This window comes from Apostichopus japonicus, chromosome 18 (assembly GCF_037975245.1).
Source record: "Apostichopus japonicus isolate 1M-3 chromosome 18, ASM3797524v1, whole genome shotgun sequence".
NCBI lineage: Eukaryota > Metazoa > Echinodermata > Holothuroidea > Aspidochirotida > Stichopodidae > Apostichopus > Apostichopus japonicus.
In genome coordinates this window covers 1,849,927-1,874,182 of record NC_092578.1, presented here as the reverse complement: position 1 = coordinate 1,874,182, position 24,256 = coordinate 1,849,927, and the positions used below count along the sequence as shown (strand labels likewise).

The 24,256-nt window shown below is 37.0% G+C and overlaps 2 protein-coding genes across 8 annotated transcripts; one reads left to right on the top strand and one right to left on the bottom strand.

The window, feature by feature from the left end:
• Window positions 1–397: 397 nt before the first annotated feature.
• On the bottom strand, window positions 398–18,678 carry LOC139958674 (histone acetyltransferase KAT2B-like). 3 transcript variants are annotated; one of them, XM_071955929.1, is made up of 18 exons: window positions 18,357–18,678; window positions 17,398–17,533; window positions 16,497–16,642; window positions 15,838–15,930; window positions 14,840–15,021; window positions 13,448–13,639; window positions 12,251–12,366; window positions 10,447–10,656; window positions 9,990–10,046; window positions 8,892–8,962; window positions 8,184–8,392; window positions 7,486–7,612; window positions 6,502–6,612; window positions 5,906–6,049; window positions 4,859–4,973; window positions 4,020–4,120; window positions 2,806–2,890; window positions 398–1,920 (listed from the first exon to the last, which is right to left on the bottom strand). In XM_071955929.1, exons 1-18 carry the CDS (start codon window positions 18,564–18,566, stop codon window positions 1,724–1,726), a joined length of 2,502 nt encoding a protein of 833 aa, XP_071812030.1. In that variant the 5' UTR covers window positions 18,567–18,678; the 3' UTR covers window positions 398–1,723. The 3 variants fall into 3 exon arrangements, with proteins under 3 accessions (XP_071812030.1, XP_071812031.1, XP_071812032.1); XM_071955930.1 differs by having other exon boundaries at window positions 10,447–10,653; window positions 18,357–18,677; XM_071955931.1 differs by lacking the exon at window positions 10,447–10,656 and having other exon boundaries at window positions 18,357–18,677.
• Window positions 18,679–18,728: 50 nt separating this feature from the next.
• LOC139958675 (mannose-1-phosphate guanylyltransferase catalytic subunit beta-like) lies at window positions 18,729–24,037 on the top strand. 5 transcript variants are annotated; one of them, XM_071955936.1, is made up of 9 exons: window positions 18,729–18,959; window positions 19,344–19,538; window positions 19,991–20,080; window positions 20,391–20,470; window positions 21,086–21,198; window positions 21,572–21,669; window positions 22,511–22,579; window positions 23,304–23,362; window positions 23,858–24,037. In XM_071955936.1, the coding sequence occupies exons 2-9, from the start codon at window positions 19,344–19,346 to the stop codon at window positions 23,955–23,957; spliced, it is 804 nt and encodes a 267-aa protein (XP_071812037.1). In that variant the 5' UTR covers window positions 18,729–18,959; the 3' UTR covers window positions 23,958–24,037. The 5 variants fall into 5 exon arrangements, with proteins under 5 accessions (XP_071812037.1, XP_071812036.1, XP_071812034.1 ...); XM_071955935.1 differs by having other exon boundaries at window positions 18,729–19,182; XM_071955933.1 differs by having other exon boundaries at window positions 18,729–19,182; window positions 19,315–19,538.
• Window positions 24,038–24,256: the final 219 nt, after the last annotated feature.

Genomic DNA, 24,256 nt, shown 5'->3' with positions numbered 1-24,256 from the left:
CTGAACCAGGGACCTAACACACATCAATTGAAAGTTTTACCACAAAACCAAAAGGTGGGAGGCTACAACCATTTTTGTTTTTAGATATACTTAAAGATCCTGTGTTTTGACTTAGAAAAGTTCTTTCCTTCTTAAAAAAAAGCTAGAGGGGGGTTTGTCCGGCCAAAAGGCTGGGTGTGGGTTACCCGGTCTTACGGCCGGGTGTGGGGAGGGGTGTCCGGCCTTGCGGCCGGGAGTGGGGAGGGGGAGGGGAGGGGGAGGGGAGGGGCACAGGTGAAGAGGCAAGCCTCTTTTGCCATCGAGCAGAGGGATCGAACCGGTGATCAGTTGTTTATGAGACAGACATGCTTCCCACTACACCGCTTTGGTTCCCAATGGTTTTCTACTTGATTTTCCTTTTATACTTCCTCCTGCCTTAAAGAAGAAGAAAATAAAAGGCTGTACTTGGTGGGGATTGAACTCATCACATAACATCATATCAGACAGTCCTCGGTCCAGAGCACTAACCATTGCGCCACAGTACCTTTCTCAAGAGAATGTTTGTCTGATATATTTAAACCTAAGAATTACTAAAGATACCAAAAAAAAAAATCTTTTGGCTAATTGCTTTACACATTTCGTTTTATTGTTGTACATAAGGAATGCATTTTGCACCTTTCACATACATTAATATCATTAATAACATGGGGAGGGAATTTTTCACATTTTAAAGACATCAAACAGGCAAGAACTTTATGATTGTCATTAAGGATTCTAATTACTGTCACAGATCTAAGAAGAAGTAAAGCTGTTATAGGAATATTTTAACACTGCATGCCCAATAATTAACCAAATTGTTTGGGCAAAGTGACACCATCCACAAACTATAATCCAAACATAATGTATTCGTTTCATAGAGAGGGGTGTGGGGAGCTGAGGATTATTATAAGATGTTTATTTAGCAATTCATAAGAATATTAACCCATAATATTTTTGGCATTACTGTATGTCATGTTGCCTACAGCTTCCTGTATTTGTCCAATATTTGCCACATTTTTCAACAAAATCATTTTTTTCTTCTCCATATAGCCTATAACTCTTTGAAGGACAAAGGGTTAAAATATTGGCTGCTGGTATCAAAAAGTATGAGATGTATAAGCAATTAACAATTAACAAGCAATTAACAAGAGCTAAACTCAAGTTAGTTAACCTTAAATTGCCTGCATTTTAGTGTGAGTTTCCAGTAGTTTCTAAACAACAATCCTCCCACCTGCCACAACTCCTCGTGTGTGTGTGTGTCAAGGACAATCTAATGGTAAGAGTTCTCAAGTAATCAATGGTATTAAAATGCAACCTGCACTGAAAGAGTTTATCTCAACTATCTGTCACAAATCATATAAATAAAACTCATCCTCACAGTTTGTTCCCTATCCTCAAAGTTTGTGGTCAGTGGGTTACTTGCGTGACATTTCACATCCTCAAAAAGAAAATACATATTGCTGCTACGTCCACTCTCAGATATATTTCCGGACCATTTCAGAAGACCTCACTCGTTTTCCATTTCATACAAAAAGACTTACTCCACACAGCATAACTTATCAGAAAAGAAGTTTTGGCATTTCAGGTATAGACAAGACCTTTTCACTCTCATTGGTAAGTCCACTGATCAAGGCAGACAAACGTCCCATCCAATGGTCACTGACCTTTGACCTCTTACTTCCAGTGCACGAAATTCCTGAATATTTCAGTCATCGTCGATGAGACTATACTCCTTGATTTTATTCATGAAGAATTTCTCCAGGGTGTTGGCGTAACGGACGTACTCCGTGTCGGCTGCGTTGTACGCTCGGCAATTTGAGAAGATTCGCTGCATGTCTGCTACGAAGAGTTTTTTGGAGCAGTAGTATTTAGTCTTTAACCTCTCTGACATCGTTCGAAGATCTGGAAAGGAAAATCAGAATAGTATTCATCAGCTTCAAACACACAATTTATAAGTTACAGTTGAAGGATGTAATCGTCCTCCATAGTTTTTTTTTACTGTTTCATACAACAAAAACTGGTTCATAAATAAATGCAGCATTTAAGGATGGTGGTTGATCTGTACATAAAGTATAACTTCAGTTTTATGACCAATAGCAGTTTGCAGAAAAACAGATGGCATATTATGATATCAAACTTGCAAAATTTGTTGCTGGACTATAAATTAAGCAAAGTGGAACCCACCAATGCCTAATTTGCGCACATAGCATATGGAAATGTGAAGACTTGACCAAGTAATGTAATGAGAACACAAAGTTTGAATGCCACAAAGTTTGACCAGTTGAGTACAGAACCACCTATATATACATATAGTACCTCCACTGTGTGTACGTATCGCACAACCATTCCCGCCACTATGGCCTCTCTGCAGACACTGGCTGTCAATAGTAGAGTGCCACCATGGTAAAGTGCCACCATGATAAAGTGCCACCATGGTAAAGTAAAACATATACATTGCCTATACTTAACCAAATCTTTAATATTGCTGTCACAAATTTGTTCTTCTCCTTCTTTTCTTTGCAGAAGGCAGCTTTGATGACAAGGGTTTCTGTGGGGGGGGGGGGAGGGGGCTATGCTGAAAATTTGCCACAACTCTTCCAATGAACTCAGTCTGTCATTGGACAATTCCTTAAAGTGAGAGAGAGAATTCACATAACAGTGGAATATGTGAAATGGAACAGTCCTGTGTCATTCCTTTAGCAATCCTTGTTGAAGACACTATTCCTCTGCTTTGTGTAGTGGTATTACTTAATGTGCTCCATTACTTAATTACTGTAATGGACTCACCCATTGGGTATTTGATATACTCATAATAGTCTGGTGCTTCCGTCTTCTCAACAGGCTTTAAGAATGGCCACGCACTCGTATGATTCTGTAAAGACAAAGAAAGCAAAACATGTTAACAATACTGGTGTGTCTATGGGTGCAGGATGGGGGTGGGGAGGGGGTGATATTTGCAGTATCTGCTACCTACTTTTCTACCTTACAGTCTCAATCCTCACAGCATACTACCAAACTTCTCTCAATCTCATTTAAAAGTTGCCATATCCTTCATAGTATAATAAATCAAGGAAATTGAATTGGGGATTAAGCAACGGTCTAACGGTATTCCTAGACCTATACCAGTTAGACATAACGTTAAGTATCAATTTGGAACATATTAACTGTGGTGTATAAATGTCTTTCGTTGGTTCGATTCCTTGGATCGCTGCTCTCAGGACATTTGAACATTGCCTATTTTGTTTATTTGAAACCAGCTCCGATAACTTCTGACACCATTACTCAACGTTAGGCCTACTTTTGTTGCCATGGCCGTTCAGCCATAACATTTATGTCGGCATTGATAAATGAGGTTATGGTTGTTGCTTACACCCTATGGTCAGTATCCCTCAGAAATTTTGGTAATCATTTTGCCAAGGGGCAGTGTCACAGAGGAGTTTGCTGTCATACCATACTTGATCTGATTTGTTTACTTTGAATAAGCTTCGGCAACTAGCTGGTATCCGGATCTTTTTTTTATTTCAACTTATAATTATCCGCCGGTGAGTTTACCGAACATTATCCATAGGTTAATGCAAAGTCAGCTAATGACAACAGGGCAATCACGTTCAAGGAATTTTAACAAGAATTTTTAACAAGCATGAAAGAATACCAGATAAATACCAACATCTATTCTGTGCTGGCAATCCCAGTAATAGAGCCAACACAGAGATAATTAACCTGCATCCTGTATTTACACAATTGATGGGGTAAAAAAAGGTGGTTTGATTAGTTGCTCCATGGCAGTTTCCGAAAAAGATATGGCACTTTGATATTAAAAGCAATGACATTGCACCAAGTGATTTGATTTCAGATGACTTATGCACCCTTGTCTACACCCCATCTTAGTACCTGCTTCGAATGAGACAGAATAAAATTAGATCAATGATTCATTGGAGTAAAATCTAACACCCTGTCACTTTGCACTGAATATAGACCAGCCATTATTCAGCTTGTTTTACCTTTGTAGCTGTCAGAATCATTTTGAAGGCATTCTGCATCTGGTCTTCAGTTACGACGGGACCTTTGGGTTTCTCCGGCGGTGGTCTCCATCCCGCATCAACTGTTGATGAAATGTAACGTCACCATTAATGACCAAGATAGCCAAGATAAGAGAAAAGATGGCACACTTTCTGAACAGTCTCCACGAATATTAAGTCTTTTTTTGCAACTTTCGATATTCTTGCTTAGAAAAAAAAACCAGCAATTATTGCTGCAATGACATTTCCTTCTGGTAGGACACGGTCATTTTTATTTGATTTAACATGGTTTCAATTAGAATGAAGTATTGCAATGAGAGGTGATGGCATTGGCAGTTTCAAAATGCTGAAAAGCTTCCTGAAAGCTTTAAATCTACGGTAACTTGGAACATTGGCCCTTGTTACAGTATTAAAGGACTATAAATCTGCCAGCAATATGTCACTCACTGAATGCCATCTCATTTCTGTGGCATCATTCAAATTGGGAATTTAATAGAATTTTTTTTTACAAATATCAGTCATCAGTCATTCCAAGTAATTATATCAACTCTGGATAATTGGTAAGCATCAGCTACAAAGCATTTCCAATTTATATTTATGTGGTGATACCAGAGGTTTTCCCCAAATCTAACTTTCTAAAGTCACTGACATTTAACCTTGTTCACTGACATATTTAGTTTGAGTTCCGTGTCTCACATTTGAGTAATTAGTTAATGGTCATGTAAACCGAGGGGTGAAAACAGTATTGCTCTTATTGGTATTTTTCTGACTACATCTTTGAATTAGGAAGAATGTTTACACTGCTATGGCTCTTAACTTACTCAAGCCAGGAATGCTCTCAATTGGTATCTGTCTGACTCCATCTTTGAAGCAGGTCAGGCCAGGGTAGACCGTCCTCTGTTGTTCCTGTTTACGTTCGATTAATTTCTTCACAATCTACAAGCACCAACAACAAAAAAAAGAGAAAAATTGTCCTCAAATAAAAGAAGAAATATTTTTACTTTCATAGTTCAGCCAAATAATCGTCCGATTCACATCAGAGAGAAGGGGTGTGTGCCAAGACTCATTGCTGAATGGTACAGAAATGAAGCAAAACATGCTTGACTGAATCACAACGGTGACAAATCTATGAATAATATGGAAATTAATATTCCAGGGGCATAATTTATTGTTCCCAATTTTGTGTAGCAGTCTTGAAAGGTGTCAATATTGTCGTGTATAAAATGCTAAGGTGCCCGTGAAAAAAACTGCTCTGGTACATCTTTAGACTGGTATATTAATTTGACCATATTGTAAAGCATTTTGCGGTGCTTGGGCAGTGGATAATGGCGGTGGCATTTGAAGCAATGAGGCTTAGCAATCAGGAGGTTGCGGGTTTGATGCCTGGCCGGGTCATAGTAAGGTGGGTTTTTCATCCAAGAGCAATCTACAGTTTTGCCCATCTGAAATGACTTTCTAACTTGAGAAGATTCCAAATTTGAGTTAAAATGTTGAATTGGAAGCCACCTGACGTGTAAGTTATAATCCATAAGCCCTTGCAAGCTTCTCCCACATTTGTGGTCGATTAACATCGTAAAAATGGATGCTGATTATTATTATAATTATAAATTGCCACAGCATAAATTACAATTGCGTCGAGCATAATGCCATTTCAGTAAACGCTGCAGTTTTATGTAAGTTATTCTGAGCTTTGCTTCCGGTTGGTAAAATAATTATACTGTTAATAAAAACCGCTCCAGAAATGAAATATCATATCCAATTCACCCTTAATTCAATGTATGAGGATTGGTGATAATGGCTAATGCAGGGATAAGATGTGATGTCACTAATAAACCCAGATTATGGAATATAAAATTAAGAACTTTTACCTCTTTCTGCTTGTGTATAATGTGAGAGAACTCTGTGTAGATAATTTTAGGGTTGAGCTGGCAGCCCATGAGTGTAGCGCCCTCGTAGTCCTTAATATACCCATTATAAGCAGACTTCGACAACCGAATCTCCTTAGAAAAACCCTGGAGGAAAGAGAAACCAATTCTGGTAATCTTTGGATGTGTGACTAAATATTTATTAATTGTAACTTAAAAATCGTCCATTGAGGAGAAATTGAATAACATTGTAATGAAAGGTACCATGAATGTAATAATAATCACAATAAAAAACTATGCATTCAACTACTGGATTTTGTGGAACGGACTGCACAGAACACCTATTTCATCTGGGCAAATTTTGTGGTCACATGTATGTCATATGATGAACGGAAATAAAACAGTAGATATGTTCATCTTGTTGCCTGCAATAAATGAAGCAGCACTGAAAAATTCCATTCATGGAGACAGATGTACCTAGGTCCAAAAGTTGGGAAATTTTGGAACAAGATTATTGTGGGAGGAAAGGGGACCAACTGCTGCTCCAATACTATGAGTAAAGTGAATTTCATTTATTCCAGCAAATTGTCTATATTTACCTGTTTTTTGAAGTAGCCAATTGCAAATTCATCGGCAAATGTGAGGAAGTGGAGAATGCCATGTTTGATGTGGTAGTCTTTAAGGTGATTCATCAAGTGTGTTCCATATCCCTGGAGGGTGCAAAACAGAGGCAAAAAAATGAAGAAAAAAAGCAAAGTTGGCTGTTAATGTAATGATACACACTTTTCATCCTTCAATGTGACAAAGCATCAACCATTTAATTCACTGGTAAGGGTTGTACAGTATAGAATTTTTATTCCAATTCCTGAGGGCAAATCCCTTTAAGATTTGTCATTATAGACTGAGAGCTTTATATGAGATTGTGAAATATTTTGACAAACTACAAGTCATCGGTTGAAATCACAAAAGAAATTACCAATCTGAGACCAATTGAGATAACCTTTTGACCTCTTGAGCAGAATTTTGCCACCATTTGAGATAACCTTTTGACCCCTTGATGCTCAGAGGGTGAAAGTGGATAAGGGCTGCTTGAGTAAGCTTCAAGCAATACTACATATCAACTTTCCCTGAACTTTCCTGGATGACTATATGTTCTGTCAAAACTACAGTCTGAATTTGACCAAACTATGTTCACCAAAAGAAAATCATACCATTGGAGAATGGAAAGATTTATTGTAGCTTTAAGTTTGGAGATATCATGTTTAAAAGGTTTCAGGCTTTGAAACCTGTTGACCTCTTTTGACCTCTACCAATTTCAATCATGGGGCATCTCTCTACCCAGTATGACACTGATTCAACTTGCGCTTGATGAGACATTGTGTTTACAAGCAGCGTTCAAATATGGTATGAAAAAGTATTTGTGAAAATACAGAAAGCTTGTAAAGACTTCACATTTCACCAATTTTGATCACATAAATTGAGTGTTTTTCTCATTTCATTTTTCATTTTATAGGAATACAGGGAAATTAAATTTTGGTCTTATCAAAGCAGTTTAAAAGATGTGCTTACTATATTGTACTCACTTTAACTTGCTCATCGGATGTAACTGCGCAGAATACAATTTCGCTGAATCCTTGAGTCGGGAACATTCGGAAACAGATGCCACCTATTACTCGCTGGTCTTTGACGAGAGTCAGGGTTTTATGCTTCCTGACAACAACAAAAGAAGTTTATACAATAAAACCACGAAGTATAATAGAAATATCAAATAATATTTTGCAAATTTTATCGAAACAACTTTGCACAGAGGATGTGAAATTGTTATTGGAGAAAAAATGTTGTTTGAATTTAACTATACATGTTCTATACTGCTAATGACTGCAGTCTCCTTCCAATAGAATGAAAAAAGTTGGTAAATCTTATTTCTTGATCCTTAGTGAAATTCTTCATTTCCATAAATCTGTTTACAACTTGCTGCTTTAAAGCCATGTATCATTATTACCCAAATTCTACCAAAAACGGAGATTCGTATTGATTTTAAGAGAAAAATTTGGAAAATATATTTATAGCCAAATCAACTCTGATAATAAAACAATGACATAAGTGGTCAAAACAAAAAGGTGGGGGGGGGGGTGTAATAGAATACAATCATAGAGAAATAAGAAATGTCCCATCAGCAGGAAACTGGTAGACAAAGCACAAATATTGAAATTCTCCATTTTGATGACAACCATTTTTCGTTCAAAGCAATCGACACTGAAAGTGGATTTTGAAAACTCACGTGTCAAACACAAGCCTTGTGATATATTCCTTTGGCATTCTGGGTAATTGGTGAGAGAAGACGTTCTGAAGCCCTATGAGCCACGTCAATGTTTCCTTGGATGGCTTGCGAGTGATGGAGTTACCGATGACATGAAAACTTATCACCCCCTTCTCTTCCTCCTTCCTTGCTGCTTCATCTCTCGCCACGTGAGGAGAGAAAAAATTCTTCTGCATGGGAAATAAGAGAACTTCAGCAATCAAACATTAACAGCGACAAATTCATGAGAAGAACAGCTTTTAAACAACATCTACAATAACAACATCACACACTGGCTACTGTGTGATCCATCTCCCTGAGTGACCAAGGATTCATCTAGATTATGAAGGGGAAATTGAGATGGTATATTTAGCTAGAAGTGCTTTTAAGAAAGAAATATCTTGTGGAATGCCCATTTCTGCCTCTAGAATATCCATTTATGCTGTCAAAGTTATTTATCAAAGTTAGTACTAGTCATTATTTCAAACCATATTTTTGACAAATATTTCAAATTTCCTCCTTAGTTTAATAATTTGCCCACTGAATTAATTGTCAGAGACGTGCTGTCACGTTTGTAACAGAAACGAATACATCTTTCAAGCTAGCGATGAAGATACAAGGTCCCAGCTTGTCTCAGTCACACCAAATGCGGTACGTCATGCATCATAGAAAACAAATAAAACAATTTACCTCTGGCCCGACCATGGCAGTAGGATCAGTGATTGTAGAAAGAACTTCAGAAACCACTTCCATCGGAATATCTACGGCGAGAGGACGATTACTGAATAGAATTATGGTGCCATTCAAACAAATTAACATTATTTTCATGTAATCTATTGTAAGCATATATCATGTTGGGTGGAAAGCTGTCTACATTCTGCTGAGAGAGTCAATAGCCTAGGCGGAGGATTGAGGATTTTGTATGCGTTGTAAGAAACAACGAGTATCATGAACAATGGAAAAGTAACAGGGAAATTATAAACAAATTTGAAGAAAGCCATTTTTTTTGGTAGAACAGGATATTAACCAGCGACATGAGGATCACAGGATCACTGGATCGAATTCAATTCTGATAAACAAAAATTGGCTATGTTCTATTCAAATTTGTTTACAATTTGGGCTCTCCAGTAATACCCAAGATCAACTGAGGGTGCTGTAATATAAATTCCTATCTATTTCCAGGAGACTTGACAAGCTGCACTCAGATCTTAACAGTACCATATGATGATCACTATTAGTATATCTAAGCAATACCCAAGATCAACCGAGGGTGCTGTAATATAAATTCCTATCTATTTCCAGGAGACTTGACAAGCTGCACTCAGATCTTGACAGTACCATGAGTTGATCACTAGTAGTATATCTATATTGTTTGTACTTATTGGAGGAGCGATCGTTTGAAACTTTTTCAAAGTTTTCTCAAGTATGTTCTTTTGTTTGGCAAAACTGCGCCAATGGAACTGTGAACCAGCCATTCGCCCAACCATCTGTCCGCATGTTGATAAGGCAGCTTGTGAGCACGATCCTGTTACCTCAATTCAGGAGTATGACAGCGCCCTCTCTTAAAACAGTGGAGAGACCCACAGTAACAGAATATCTTGAGATTTTAGACTTCTGTTACTATAACAAAAGCAAATAACATTCTTGTTTGGTGCATCGCCTTGACAAATGCCAATACATTGCAAACGCCCATGCAAAACTTGGCATTACATATTCTCCTACCTAATGTATGTAAATTACGATGAAAAAAACAGTATTTTGATGAGAGAAACAAAAAATTGATTTTACCTTCAAATCTTGGCTTCTTTGGTTCCTCTGCAATTTCATCTGCAATTTTCCTTTTTTCTAAGGAAGACAAAAAATTAAACCTAATTTTAGAAAATTATGATATATAGGATGACCCAACTAACCAATTGTCTTCAAATGGCAACTATATCCTACACAGAGCCCTCGGACACTTCAGCTCAAATATCTCTCCTCAAGGTCAGACGTTTCAGTATTTTGCTAACTCTATAAATGGTGGGGCTGGGGAAACTATGACAATGAGTTACTTTCCCCCCTAAGATAAGACAATAAGAATGTGGATTATGTTGCTTACTACCAAAGATCTTGCTTATAAAACTCGCTTTGTTATTGACAATTGGTTGTCAACTCAGAAACTTGATTTAACGGTGGTGGTCTCAGGGACATTTTTGGTAGTATCAGGATCCGTCGGTCGTTATAACTTTCCGACACGGGGTCGTACCTGTTGATCTCCCCGGGGTGAGGCCAACACCGTGCATGGCGGTGACGGCCATGGTACTGGCACGGAGCGTCCGTCTGGCATTTAGGAGCGTCGGCGTCAGGTTTACGTTAGTTCCATCGGGGATGGATGACGTGGGTGAAGTGGTCTGGGTGATGGTGATCCGTCCGCCCATACTAGTGGTGCTCGTGGTAACGGTAGAGTCCGATGCTGCTATCAAGAAAAGGTTAATTTTGGAATTATCTGTTGAGTGAGCGAGACAGCTAGATACAGGTGACTACCGGTACTACTGCATCAAAATAATCGAATGATACGGAGAAGAAAAAAGGCATATTTTCAAGTGGTCATTTCTTCCCTATCGTCCAGTAATATAACCGAATCGACTGAGTATTCCTATACAGGAAGTAGACGGGAGAAAGAATGAATGTAACCTTAATGAACGTTGGGTTAATGAGGGTAATAATAATAATAATAATAACAGAGATTTATAATGCGCACATATCCACCCTACAGGGTGCTCAAGGCGCAAGATTATTATTAACCCCTGGTCATTGGTAACTTGTCACACCCACACACCAAAGTGTGCACAATTCAATCAATCTCTCCTGGGGCACCACAGTGCACCACAACCACGTGTCCCCCGGGGAACTTCCCATAGGGTGCAGCCACAAACCGGCGCAAACAACTATATTTACAAGTTACCTCGCAGGTCCCCATTTATACACCTGGGTGAAGAGAGGCAATGGAGATAAAGCGCCTTGCCCAAGGACACAACGCAATGATCTGGCCAGGGCTCGAACCTGTAATCCTTAGATCACAAGTCCACTGCCTTAACCACTTGACCACAACGCCCTCACTACTGACAGACTACTGACAGAAAGAAAAAAATTTTCTGTGCTTGCTTCAAGGATTTAAGACAGACCTGTCAGTGAAGACTGGTTTCTTGTAGCAAGTACAGTAAATGAAAGTGCTATTTATGGATTGAATTAAGATATTGACTGGTAGCTTTATTTGAGTTTCTGGATAACTGAATTACATCTGAATAACTCTTCTTTGTTGTGAGTCTTATTTAGCTAATTGGGTGTCAGCATCAGATGTGTGCTTATACTGGAGCAAACTTTTAAGGATTTTGTTTCGGTTTGTCACTCCAACAGCCAGGTCTTACTCTTTAGTTGTACAAACAGCAAATTTTGGTGTCCTAAATATGTAGTAAAATAACAAAGTTTGACCAATATGTACACTGTAAGAGAGCTGCATAGGTTTGTTGAATAGAACACCAGCTTTGGGGGTGATAGCAATTGACTAGTGTACCCATTTGAGGGTATTTAGTTACAATTCAATCTGAATTTGATTTTAAACAACTAGTCTCCCACCAGATGACCTCCAAAAATGATTTTGGTTGAAATTTTGGTTGAAATTTTGTCGTCTCAGATGACTGGCCAGGACAACTATTAGAAATAGTCTGTCATACCAAATTGTCTTATGAACATCCTTTAAGCACCAAGAAAGTAGTTTTCTGGACAAGACAAGGCATAGTTAAACATACCATAGCTGAATATTTCATCTTTATCACTACTAATACATTGACAACCTTCCCAGAATGCACCTGACATCCTGCATGCAAAACATGATTGGCATCAATACATCAGACATTAACACTGCTGACATTAACAATCATCCTACTGTAATACATCTTGCCTTTGCATTGACCTTGTGTTAGGATATGAGACTAGGCCCAATACTAACTAATACTGTAATGAATCACTGAGAATTTATGAAAATTAATATCTCTCTCTCTCTCTCTTACTTCCATCAATTGGTGAGGGGGGTCTTGAAGTGGAGTTGTTAATATTAGGTTGAAATTCTGGATCCCAGATGGGAGAGTTAGCACCATATACCTCTTCTTCCAGCATTGAGAGGAATCTGAAGATGATACATAAGAGAAGGAAACCGATAATACAGAGTTGATTAATCATAAATTCCAGCCAAACTAACACTGCTTCAGTAGCAGTTTCTTTTACGAAGCTTAAGCGACCACAAATGTGGGAGAAGACCGCAAGGGCTTATGGATTACAACTTGCACGTCAGGTGGCTTCCTATTCAACATTTTAGCTCAAATTTGGAATCTTTTTTAATTTCGAAAGTCATTTCTGATGGCAAACCATAGGGTGCTCTTGGATGAAACCCCACCTTACTATGACCTCCGAAACCTCCCGATTGCTATGCCTCGTTGTTTCAAATTCCACTGCCTTTATCCACTCGGCCACAGCACCGGTTTCTAATACTGATCAAGGTCCTTTCATATTACATTTGATAATCAGTCTACTTTTAAATATTAGCAAGATATCAAGTTGAGTGTCAAATTATGGAAGTTTTGAAATGATTCTGTTTCCACTGCTTTTAAGTACCATCCATTAAAATGAAGTAACATTTAATTTGGACTTGACCATGTTAATATTAGATCCATTTTATTTTTTTTTACTCTAAAAGAAAATTGAATTGTTTAACACAGATATAGCCTACAATAGAATAACTTTGCAAGAAAACCAAACGGAAGGACCATAGAACTGTGATGAAGCCGGACATCCATGTGGGGTAGTTAAAGCAGACAAATTATCCAATTTAGTTGTTGTCAAGTACAAATATACCTCAAAAAGCCTAAAATGAAAACACTTGGAATACATTGTGACTTTATGTCAGTTATAATTCCAAGGCTGGGAATCACAAGTTGGTTTAAACCTTCATCCTGCATAACAGAGAGTCAGAGTCCTTCCTATAGAAGGCTCGAGATACTTCAGCAAAATTATCTTAATTAATTAAGAAGTCAGATCTTCACAAGGAGTTACTTCAGCAAAATTATCTTAATTAATTAAGAAGTCAGATCACAAGGTAACACAATGCTGTCTGCAAATGGTGCGCCTACAGGACATTCACTATCAATGTACAAAATTCATCTTACATCAAGAAGGGAACACTTTGGTGTGAACGTTTGGACGACTGTTACCTTGGAAAATGTGTCATTACTAACGTCCTCTTCTCCGGGGGCATCTTATCTTTCTCTGCTCGGAATTTTTCCAGCAGCTGCCTCCGTAGAGTTGGGAAGACCGATCTTAGGAAAGTCCTTCCAAAGATGTGCGTGGGCTCATACCTGGTCAGACTGTCACAGAAGCTGGGCACATGACAGAAGCATAGCCACCTGTTTGATCAAGGAACAAGTATTACGATAAGTGACTCACAGCATCAAAGTACATCTCACGTCATAACTTAATGTGAAACTATGGAAACGGTTCCATGCAATGTAAGATATTTTAAAAGTCATAAAAGTAAGGATGTTTTCCTAAGGTATTGGGATATTTTTTTTTTTTTTTGGGCTGATGTTACATCTGAGGAGCTGGCCTACTCAGTCTGTCCATAAGCTAAATTAAATAATCCTGCCAATTCGACTGATGCACCTGATTTTAAGGGTTATTTCTCAAAGATATACGGCAATATAATTTTCATTGAGATAACTTTCATTGTAAGTAGTAGTTTTTCATGGTTTGTCAAATATATATATATATATATATATATGTGCGCTCAAAGTTCTTCGGAAGATTTTGCACCTTATAAGTACCATTTATTATTATTTTTATATAATTGTTCTTATGTGCTATTGAGAGAAAGAATCAAAACAAACTTTCATCACTATTGGGAAGACATTCTTGTGACCCTCAAACAGCTAGATAAAAGTGACATCACCCAATTTGCTTGAACAATCCCTGTTGATGCTATGATGATGTAGTTTATAATTATCAATACTACTACTATTTATGTCACCAAATAGCACTGCTTATTATGCAAAACAAACTAAGAAAAGTAAAAGGAATGAAAATCTATAATTCACCCCCTAGTGACAAAACTATCAAACTCAAAACACATCTCCCAAACAGAATTCTTAGCTGTGTTTGCTGAATTTGTTTATGACAAGTATCTCAACCAAACAAGACAAACATTATGATTGAGTTTCAATTCTCTGTTACATGGTCCCTCAAGATGTCAATGGCATTCATTCAAAAGTTTACAGTTTTGCATAACAATCTTGAAGTTTACAAAGGTTTTTTTTATCATAAACAAGTAGCAAAAGTGATACAACTGTTACACATATTTGCATATCTTTGCATATCATGTAGAAAATGAACTCATTCTGCATGAAAGTTTTTAATTTGATAGCAAATTTACATTGGGTATTATTGATTTACTTTGAGTAGTTCAGTTTATATACTGTATACTCTGGTTTGCTTATCATAAACAAGTGCAAAAGTGGTACAACTGTTACACATCCTTGCATATCGTATAGAAAATTAACTGATTGTGCATAGAATATTGCTATTTTGATAGCAAATTGGGTATTATTTACTTTGAGTAATTCAGCTTATATTCGGCAGTATCTTCCATTTCTTCCCTCTGTTTTCTAGCAGTAGGTGTCTCCAATTTCCAATGTTTTAGACAATGTAAAAACATCTTGGCAAGGTCGTACATGGTCTGCCAGTCCTTCTGGGCAAGATGGCCAAACTTATGAAACACAAAGTTAGTAATACCCTGTAGAAAGGAAATGAAAAGACAAAGAGGTGACTCTGAGACTAAAAAACCAGTCCAATTTAGTACTTTTGATGTGCAAAAGAAATTCTGTCATAATAAAAGCAATGACAGAGGCAAAAAGTATTAAAAACTAAAGAGGATCACAAGAGAGGGAAAGGGTGGGTGGTGGGGACAGGGTGGGTTTGGGGTTGCCATTTTACAAAAGCTCATATGAATCATTAATGTTTTTTAGAATTTCTATTTTTTCTCACATTTTGGTGGAAAAAAGCCTTGATGCCCTTCCAATTCTTTTAGAAATTGTCTCAGTGCTCTTATGATAGCTGAAAAGTTGTCTTCTTGTTCTTAAAGAGATGCCTTGCCAATCAGGATCCTTTATAATTCCAGGCCTGGATACAATCATGTTCAAGGCATAAGAACTCCATAGCAACCATTGCACTCAAGCAACCAGTAAAATTAATGAGTAGTGAAATACTACAAGAAATCTGACATAAGGCCTAAGGCCATTGCATATTTTGTAATGAACCATTCGATTTACAGGGCTGATATTTCAGGAATTTTCAAAATTTTCACTGCTGTCCCGCAAAATCCTGATGTTCCCTTTAAAGTTTGTCTAAACAGAATATTGTGTTTTTCAAAAGATCATAATATACCAGAAGGCATGACAAAGAGCTTTAACAGGATATGAAGGTTTTGACCTGGACAATGAAAATATTAGTCATCCAAAGAACAAAAGGAAAATCATCTCCGAACATCGGACTAAACCTTAAAATCATTTCTTGGATCAAACATCGGATCAAAATGGTAAAATGTCCATACCTTTGATATGCTTGGCTGTTCAAATGGTGGAGTACTTCCTAGAGCACTTTCAACGGAAGGTTTGCTCATCTGTAGAATACATTTCCTAAGAAGCTGCGCAAGAAATGGAGAGAAAATGTAGAAACGTTACTTTGAATGGTCCGTTAACAGAGTGACTGCAAATCGAAAGATAAATATAACTCTTAGCGCCTCTGCAATGTGTGATCATCTCTATTATGTACTATCAGAAGAATGGAAAACAATTAATAAGATTAATTAGATAACAACATAATTACCAACAACCCACAAAAGTTTGATTTTGATGCACACAAAGCTGAAAATCAAATTGGAAAATGCACGGGATAAAAACAAGGAATGTTTGAGCAGAACAGATAACTTCAGTTATTTTGCTCTGAAATCATAGCTGTTTCGATAGAAAATATGTTTCACCGAAATTTGCTAGATGCATAAAGGAAACACCCACAAAGGTCAAAACATTTAACTCCTTCTCTATGGAATGATCTTTCAATGTGTGATATTAATTTCAACAGTGATGATACCAGCTGAATGCATATCCCTCTATATTTCCTTGAGAGATACAAACTTTGATAAACCAAATTAAGATGGTACCTTTTAAGTTTTTTTTCTTTTTCTTTAAGTCGATCTTTTTTAAAAACTACCTTGAATAAATAAAAGTAGACTTGTTTGGTATCAGCATCTTCTTCTTTATGGACACAGAGAAAGAGGTGCTCGACGTCGACCACGATGCTCAACATCCGATTAATCTCCTCCTCGGCGACGTTTTCAAGGTGAGAGACATGAGATGCTATAAGACGAGGAAAAGAAATATCAATATTTTACATTACATAATAAACCTAAAAAGGCTCTTTTTTGGCTCTGTGTTGCCAATGGAAACTTTCTATTTGACAGTTGATGAGAAAATGAAAGACAACAGAGTACAGTACATCATTATTGGAGAACAATTAGAAAGATAATTGTTGAATTGTTTAAAGTTAAGAAATGACAGAGAGATTATTAGATTTGAGTTCTGATTGAAAGATGCTACTTCAAGACATGATTTTCAACAAAAAATCTGTTAATATTTCAACTAAAATGTAATGTTTCCATGAATCTACTATGGTGGGTCTGCATCATTTAACACATCTTCATAACCTGATAAGCACTCCAATGTAATTAGGAAGTCTCAAAATTACCAGAAATTTACAATATTGTGAATCCTGTTGGGTTAATACCCTTCGTCTGGTCCTTCACCTACAATCTACTTTCCTCCACCCCCTACCACCCACCCCCTCACCACTACCTCACAGTACATTTAAGAAGTGCCTTCCTTATTTAATTTTACAGCCCTTTCACAAGATTATAACAAAGTCAAGCGATGTGAAGTATTTTTCAACTGCATTTATTCAAGAACTTACTTGCAAACTTTCAAAAAGTAAAAACTCAGTCACTTGTGTGTAATGAATTTAAGGGAAAAAGTATCCCTGATGCTTTCAGCAACAATAACTGCTAAGAAATGAACTAAGAAACACATACGTTAATGCAGACGATAACAGTGCTCACCTAGTCGATGACTGCAGCTTCTACAGGGATCCTCCAGACTAGCTAATGGAGTTGACATATCCAATCTTGATGGTTGAGTGGGCGTCGGTGGAGGGTTTGGATTCTTCCAGCCATTGCACTTACAGGTATCGTCAGCCTGTTGTGGTAAAGAGTCCCAAATGAGATCTTATTTTAACAGTCTAAAAATGATTGACTGTTATTTCAGAGCATTAAGTTGTATCCTCTTTGTCGATCAAAAAAAAACATACTAATAGTTTATCGGGATGGTGGGGGCCTTCTGTAGTAGACTTTTCTTTTGTTTGTATACACTTTTAACATCTAGCAGTTAACCCAATGTTTTGGATAGCCAGCATGCAGCAGTTCAGAAAGAAATGGCAAAAGGGTTTATGAGAAAGTATGCTTGGATTGGTCAACATCTCCCAATTAGCCCTTAATTCTATCAACAGTTAGTCCAAGACTTTAATTTGAAATTGACCAGAAATTGTGCTTTTGTAATTTTCCTTCCAGTATGCATGTATTTTAGAAAGGGCTATGGGAGTGAGAGGGTGATGGGCGGGATACAATTACAGTACTAAGTCGGTACATTTGCATATCTGGATACAATGATAGTAATAAGGTCTGGCAAGAAGCAGACTAATATTCTGATTTGAAGGGTTGAGTAAATGCTCAGTCAGACTTCGAAATGGGAAAATGAGTCCACTGGGCATCCAATTTCTAAACGCTAGGAGCGCTCTCAATTGGCACTGCATTCCATAGTTGTACCAATTTAACTACCAGCCCAGGTAACTCAAATATTACCGAGCAATATGTTTTCGTGATTTAAGTTTCGATTTAGCTCGATGATGCATGTTACAACTAGGGCAGCATTTATCAGTTATCAGTATCATTCAGCGCCTAGGATACACATGCTACATAACTGTACAACTACCATGCATGCTGCGTTACTAATACCCGCATACCTTACACGATGAGTACACCCCTAGCTTCTCCAACTTTTTGTTTTTAGGATAATTTTTCACTTGTGCTTTCCGTTGGGCGATTCTTTGAAGATTCATTGGTCGACTTATTTCTCCTGGATTGATCTGTGTAGCTGACGGTCGTCTGTGAGACACCAAAGTTGGTGACCTGGGCTCGCTTTGTTCCTCTGTTTTGTCTTGTTGTGCAGCCATTTTGGATATTTACATTAAGCCTTTTAAATACTTGCTGACCACTTTTACGCTGCCTCGTAGCTATGTTGATGATCTTTATAATCTGTACAAAATAAAAGCGACAAAAACGTAAAAAAGCTCACTAAAGGGTAATGAAAGTGTAGATTTTTATCAACTACGTTTTGCGGTAATGCAGAATCATATCCTCTTTAGTCTCAGTTTTGTGTCATCAACATATATCTATCTTTGGCTCTTTGCAGCATGTACTGTGTATCTCACTCTGGTCATATCAATAGCAAGGAAGGTGCCTGTCCGTAACGAAAAACTTTCGCCATCTAAATGAGTGGACATACCTTTTTAATGTTGACTAACTTTTAAATCGAAAAGAGAAAGTGTTTAAATAAAGAACTTTTCGTAAGCTACGACCGCAATTATCCGCAATTATCCGACTTGCTAAGTTGACTGTGGTTACGCTATTGAAATTGAATCTACATAGCTTAGACCAGTTTCACGAGAGAACAACACTGTAGTTGTAATTATACACAGGTAGCTGAGAGTGGGTTTGTTTACATTCAACTACATGGTAGTGACTCTACTAAACAGCCTCCGGATTTAAAAATACTTCTTCGAAGTTAAGGTAGGTAGGCCCTATACTGAATGTAATCTTAGAAATACCGTTGAGACATCAAAGATGGACCCTTTTCCTTATTTTATGTTGCTAAATTCAATTTATTACCATTTGAAATGTTTAAATTTGTCTTTAATACAGCTTATGAAAAATTAGTGAAACTGTTAGAGATGAAGGCCCTCATTCTTGCAGCAGGGTATGGAACTCGACTTCAAAGAGATCTAAAAAATGATGAGTCCGGAAATTACAAGCAACTATTGAATGTGCCAAAGCCTCTGTTGCCAATTGGAAGTCTTCCTCTCTCATCACATCTCATGAAGATGTTGAATAAAACCAGTAACAAGATAGACAAAGTGTATTTAGTGGTAAGGAAAACTACCATTTTACAAAAGAGATAGCAGCAATTCATAAGTTGGATTATATGTAATGGTCAAGCAGTCACTGCATGATTTGAAGTTTAATACAGTATAACACCAAGGTGCCTAGTACTAACACTATAGTATTTCCCCTTCCCATTTACATTCCATTGCCATATCCCACCTCCTGCCCCCCTCCTCCCCCTCAAACCAGACGGTGATGAAGGTAACATTTAATTTTTTTCTTAAGAAATAAACTATTTGAGTCATCAACATTATATTGAGCAAATAACATTCATGACTTTCCCCACTAAAACAAGCAATATTGATAAAAATTATACAACAATTTTTTATTGTTCTTATTTCTTTGCTCTCTCCTAAGATAAATAAAAAAATTAAATGAATGCTATATAATGTAATTTGATAATATTTGTAATGTCTCATAATTTTCATTTTGGTAGTGTAATAAGTTTTATCATAACCAGTTTCTTCAATGGGCAGAGGAATGGCCAGACCTTGAAATCATCTGTGATGGTTCACTCTCAAATGAGGTAAACTTTTAACAAATTTTACACATATAGCGTAGTCTCAAACAATAATAATCATGAAGAAAATGTATGAATAATTTGCTTTATTAATACATAATTCTTTTGAAATTTTCAACCAGTGCAATTTTTGAAGCCTTGACTAGGTACAGTATGCAAATACTCTGTCATTCATAACCTAGCTTTGCTCTTTCAGGAGTAAAGACTGGTCCGTAATGTATCTACAGGTAGGCAGTCTAAATTTTCTCTCATATAAGGGAGAGACATTTTCCACAAATTTTGTTCATCATTTTTCTTCATTCTTCATCTTCTGTAGGACAGACCAGGAGCTGTTGGCTGCATCTCCTTAGCTATAAATTCTGCCTCAATTCAAGATGATTTGCTGGTACTGGGCGGGTTTGTTTTCCCTTTTACACGTCTCTGTTTTAAGCTGTAAAGCTAGGTCGTCAGTTTTGCCCCCCCCCCCTCACCCTTAAATTTTAGCCCGCTAAAAATTACTCAAAGTATTCAAAAGTACCTTCTGGGAGGTTCTGTCACACCAAATTATTCAAAGACAGAGAGGACTGTCCAATTACTCAATGAAATGTCTCAATGACGAAAAATGTTTTGAGGGTGATAGAGAAATATGCATCTTGATGTTTCAACATGTGTGACAATTAATTGACTTGCTAGCATATTGCTAGGAACTACTGATGACCTCTGAGAGGCCTTGTTACCTAGGAAACGATGCTTAGAAATATCTGAGATAGACAGAAACTGAGATGTCGAAAGGAATTACTTTTCTTTCTTTTTTTCGCTATCTTTATTTATCCCATCTTTGAAACAGCTTTCTAGAATTTCTGTTTGTTTTCATGAATACCCCAAATTTCCATTTCAATGTTGAATTGATTCAATTAAGACTCATTTCAAATAGAAGACAAAATTTTGCATTTTGTGTTAGATTTTGCTGATGCCTGGCGGTAACATGACTTAATGTCTTTATTTTGTCTCCTCTGATTTCTGTACCGACAGAGATACTCTGTTCCACGAAGATTTTAAAATAGAAGAGTTTATCGACTGTTTCGAGAGACAATCAAAGAAGGGTTCTGCTGGCTTAGTGACAACTGTCATCTGTACTGATGAAGGTACGTACATCCACATATCTTTAAGATACCAGAAACCAAAAAAACCATTTCAAAGAAAGAATTTTTGTTTGACCTTTCTTTATGTTTAGACTATTTGAAAATGTTTTGTATGTATTAGCTACTGTAAAACTGAGTCATACAGATTGAAAATTGTGATTATCATAAAAACCAAAAAAGGAATTTGCCTTATTTGGAAAATCACTACATTTTGTCTTCCTTCCTTCTCCCGATTGTACCCACACCAACCAACCGACTCTCCCAACTACTAAACTGGACATGGAAGAGCAAACATATCACAGGCAACAACCATACAGTTCTCTGCCCCTAGCTCTATACAGACTTTATTGTTTATCATTTATTACATGTCATTCAGATACTTGGAAAACAGGAATTGTTGAGGTTGAAGAAGATGGCAAAATTTCATCTTTTTTGGAGAAAGTTGGGCCAGAAGCAACATCTTCGAGGCTTTCTGTAAGTTGGCCAGTTGTTGAGTGCGTAATTGAGTGTCATATTAAGTTGAGTCAAAAGAAGCATCCCTAATTTAGAGGAATAACGAAGGCAGTGATCAAAGACAATGTATTTCATTCAGTAACCTGAAAACTCTCTAATATTCGATATTTAAGTTAGCTGCTTCCTACATGACTGAATACTCTCGCTTTGAAAATTGGATCCTAATTAGTCCTCACCACAATGTCAAGTATTCCTTTGGTAGTATCAAATATGCTTCAGTGACTAAAAATTTGCTTCTGAAGGTAAATTATTTAAACTGCCCCTACCCCCTCCAAAAAAAAAAATTCATGACACTGACATGAAGTATATAAAATGCAAAGGCCAAGCAAGCATTGTGTGTTATAAGTGGGAAAACGATTTGACGATGCTACACAATCATCGTAAAATGTTCTTTACTTGAAATTAACTGTGTAGCATGTCTCTTCCTCCTTCTACACACCCCTCTCCCACCCCTCCTTCCCGCACCCAATCCACCTGTCTCCCTTTGAAAAACTGTTTGGAAACCGTTAAGCAGATTTGAATTTTGTGGGCCATTCGGTAAACCAGGAAATAATTTAACGTAGAGCTAGTTTGTTTTTGGATTTGTATACAATATCTAATTGATTTCAAGCTTATTAATTCATTCCAAACTCGATTAGTCAATTGTTTTCACGTAGAGTGGTGCCCCCAAGAAAATGGTGTACGTTGAAAATATAGACAAGTGAAAATTAAGCTGGAAGCTAAAACCTTCTCAAACATTCACAGAAACTAATTTTTGTGATTGCTGTACATTTGTTTCTTCATCTTTCTCTTTCATATGCAGGTTCCCTGTTTTTATCTGCTTTCTAAGTCAAGTTTACACCAAATAGGAAACTTTCTAGAGGAGACGAAGGTGAGATAATATAAATATTGTTCGTGTTGATTGATTGATGAATCGTTCACTCCCCTTCCCTATTAATGCTCAGTTTAAAACCTAATCATGGTATTCGCGTAGTGTTTACAGTACGTATACAATCCTTGCAAGCTCCTGTAACCAAAAACACAGACATGTATTGGTCATTCAAGAAACATTTGGCTTTCATCTGCATTCTTTGCTTACAGTCATATGACAAGCGCCCTCTTTCAAAACTGAAACCAAACTATTAAAGGCATTGAAGACTCGCTGCAAACTGCGTGCCGCCCTGTGAAAAAGTTAACTTTCCGTTGCCTGCAAGTGAAGGTTTTTTCTTATTGCTACAAAATGCAGACAGTAATGAAACGTGATACCTTGTTATCTTTTATCTAGACCTGAGATGTCCATCGCTGCTATGTACACTGTGTTATGGGTATTGACCGTAGCTGCATTAGTGACTATACAGTAGTGTCTAATTACCGACGGTAGCAAGCTGTGTGTGTATTTTCTGGGATCGATGGTGGTGTCTAACACTTCTGTTACACCTCAGTCGAAACTAGGTCGGATTACCGGCATGAGACGTTTCTTTGTGCGCGAGTCTTCACACCCTTTAAACAGTAGTGATTATTATGTATCAGTAACTTAAGATGGGAAAGATAATAAAACAATGACTTCAGATGCTAAAGAGATAATCACATTTTGCTTTTCACATTTTCTTCCATAGAATTGTCCCCTCTCAGAAAGAGATGCCCCCGGTCACTTTGTCCGGTATTTGTCTGAGAGGTAGGGTTTAATATTCACTTCAGTCACCTTATCATGAAATCTTATCCAGTTTTATGTCATTCTTCCAAAAAAAATATATATAACTTTTGATCCATTAAGTTATATCGAACTTCAACGTGTACAGTGACTTATAAGATGTTTTGATGAATTCTTAGTGAAGTGTGCTTGGTGTAATTTACGTGCAGAGGGATCGCCAAACATTCTTTTATTTTATATTTTTCCAGATCAATCAGAGTCAGGTTCAGTCATTTAAGGGTGGCTACAGGTTATTTAATAACCATTTGAGCCTTCTAAATTATAGGCAATATTACATTTGTTCAAAACTCAAATTTTCTTATATTATAGAATATATATTATGAATTATATTTTGAGGAAAAAAATGTTAACGATTGTAGAACTGCTCAAAAGTTGGCTTATTTCTGTCGTGTATACTTTCTATATTTTTACAGATGAAGTTTTATACCTTGATACTTTCATTTCTTTGATAATTTTCAGGGAGCGTTTGCACACCTTTCCAATCTCGGGACGATTCGATGTTGGATCTTTATCATCATATAAACAATGCCATGCTTACTTCTTGGACCAAGTGAAATAATAAAAAAATTAATGAAGTTTGTTAAACTTAAAACATGAGTCATCATTTATCTACAAAACAAGGGAATAAGGGAGGGAGTGGTTGGGGCCTTGGTGGGGGGGGGGGGGGGTGGGAGGGTGGAATGTGATGTATTTGTAATGATTGCTAGCACCCTTCTTAAGAATTTATACCTTCTTGTGATTTATGACTTGTAATGGTAAAGAGACAGAATTGTCATATGTTTAATATTAATTATACAGTTAATATATTTAAATTTATGGAAGATATTAATATTGCTTCAACATTTATAGTCATGGTTC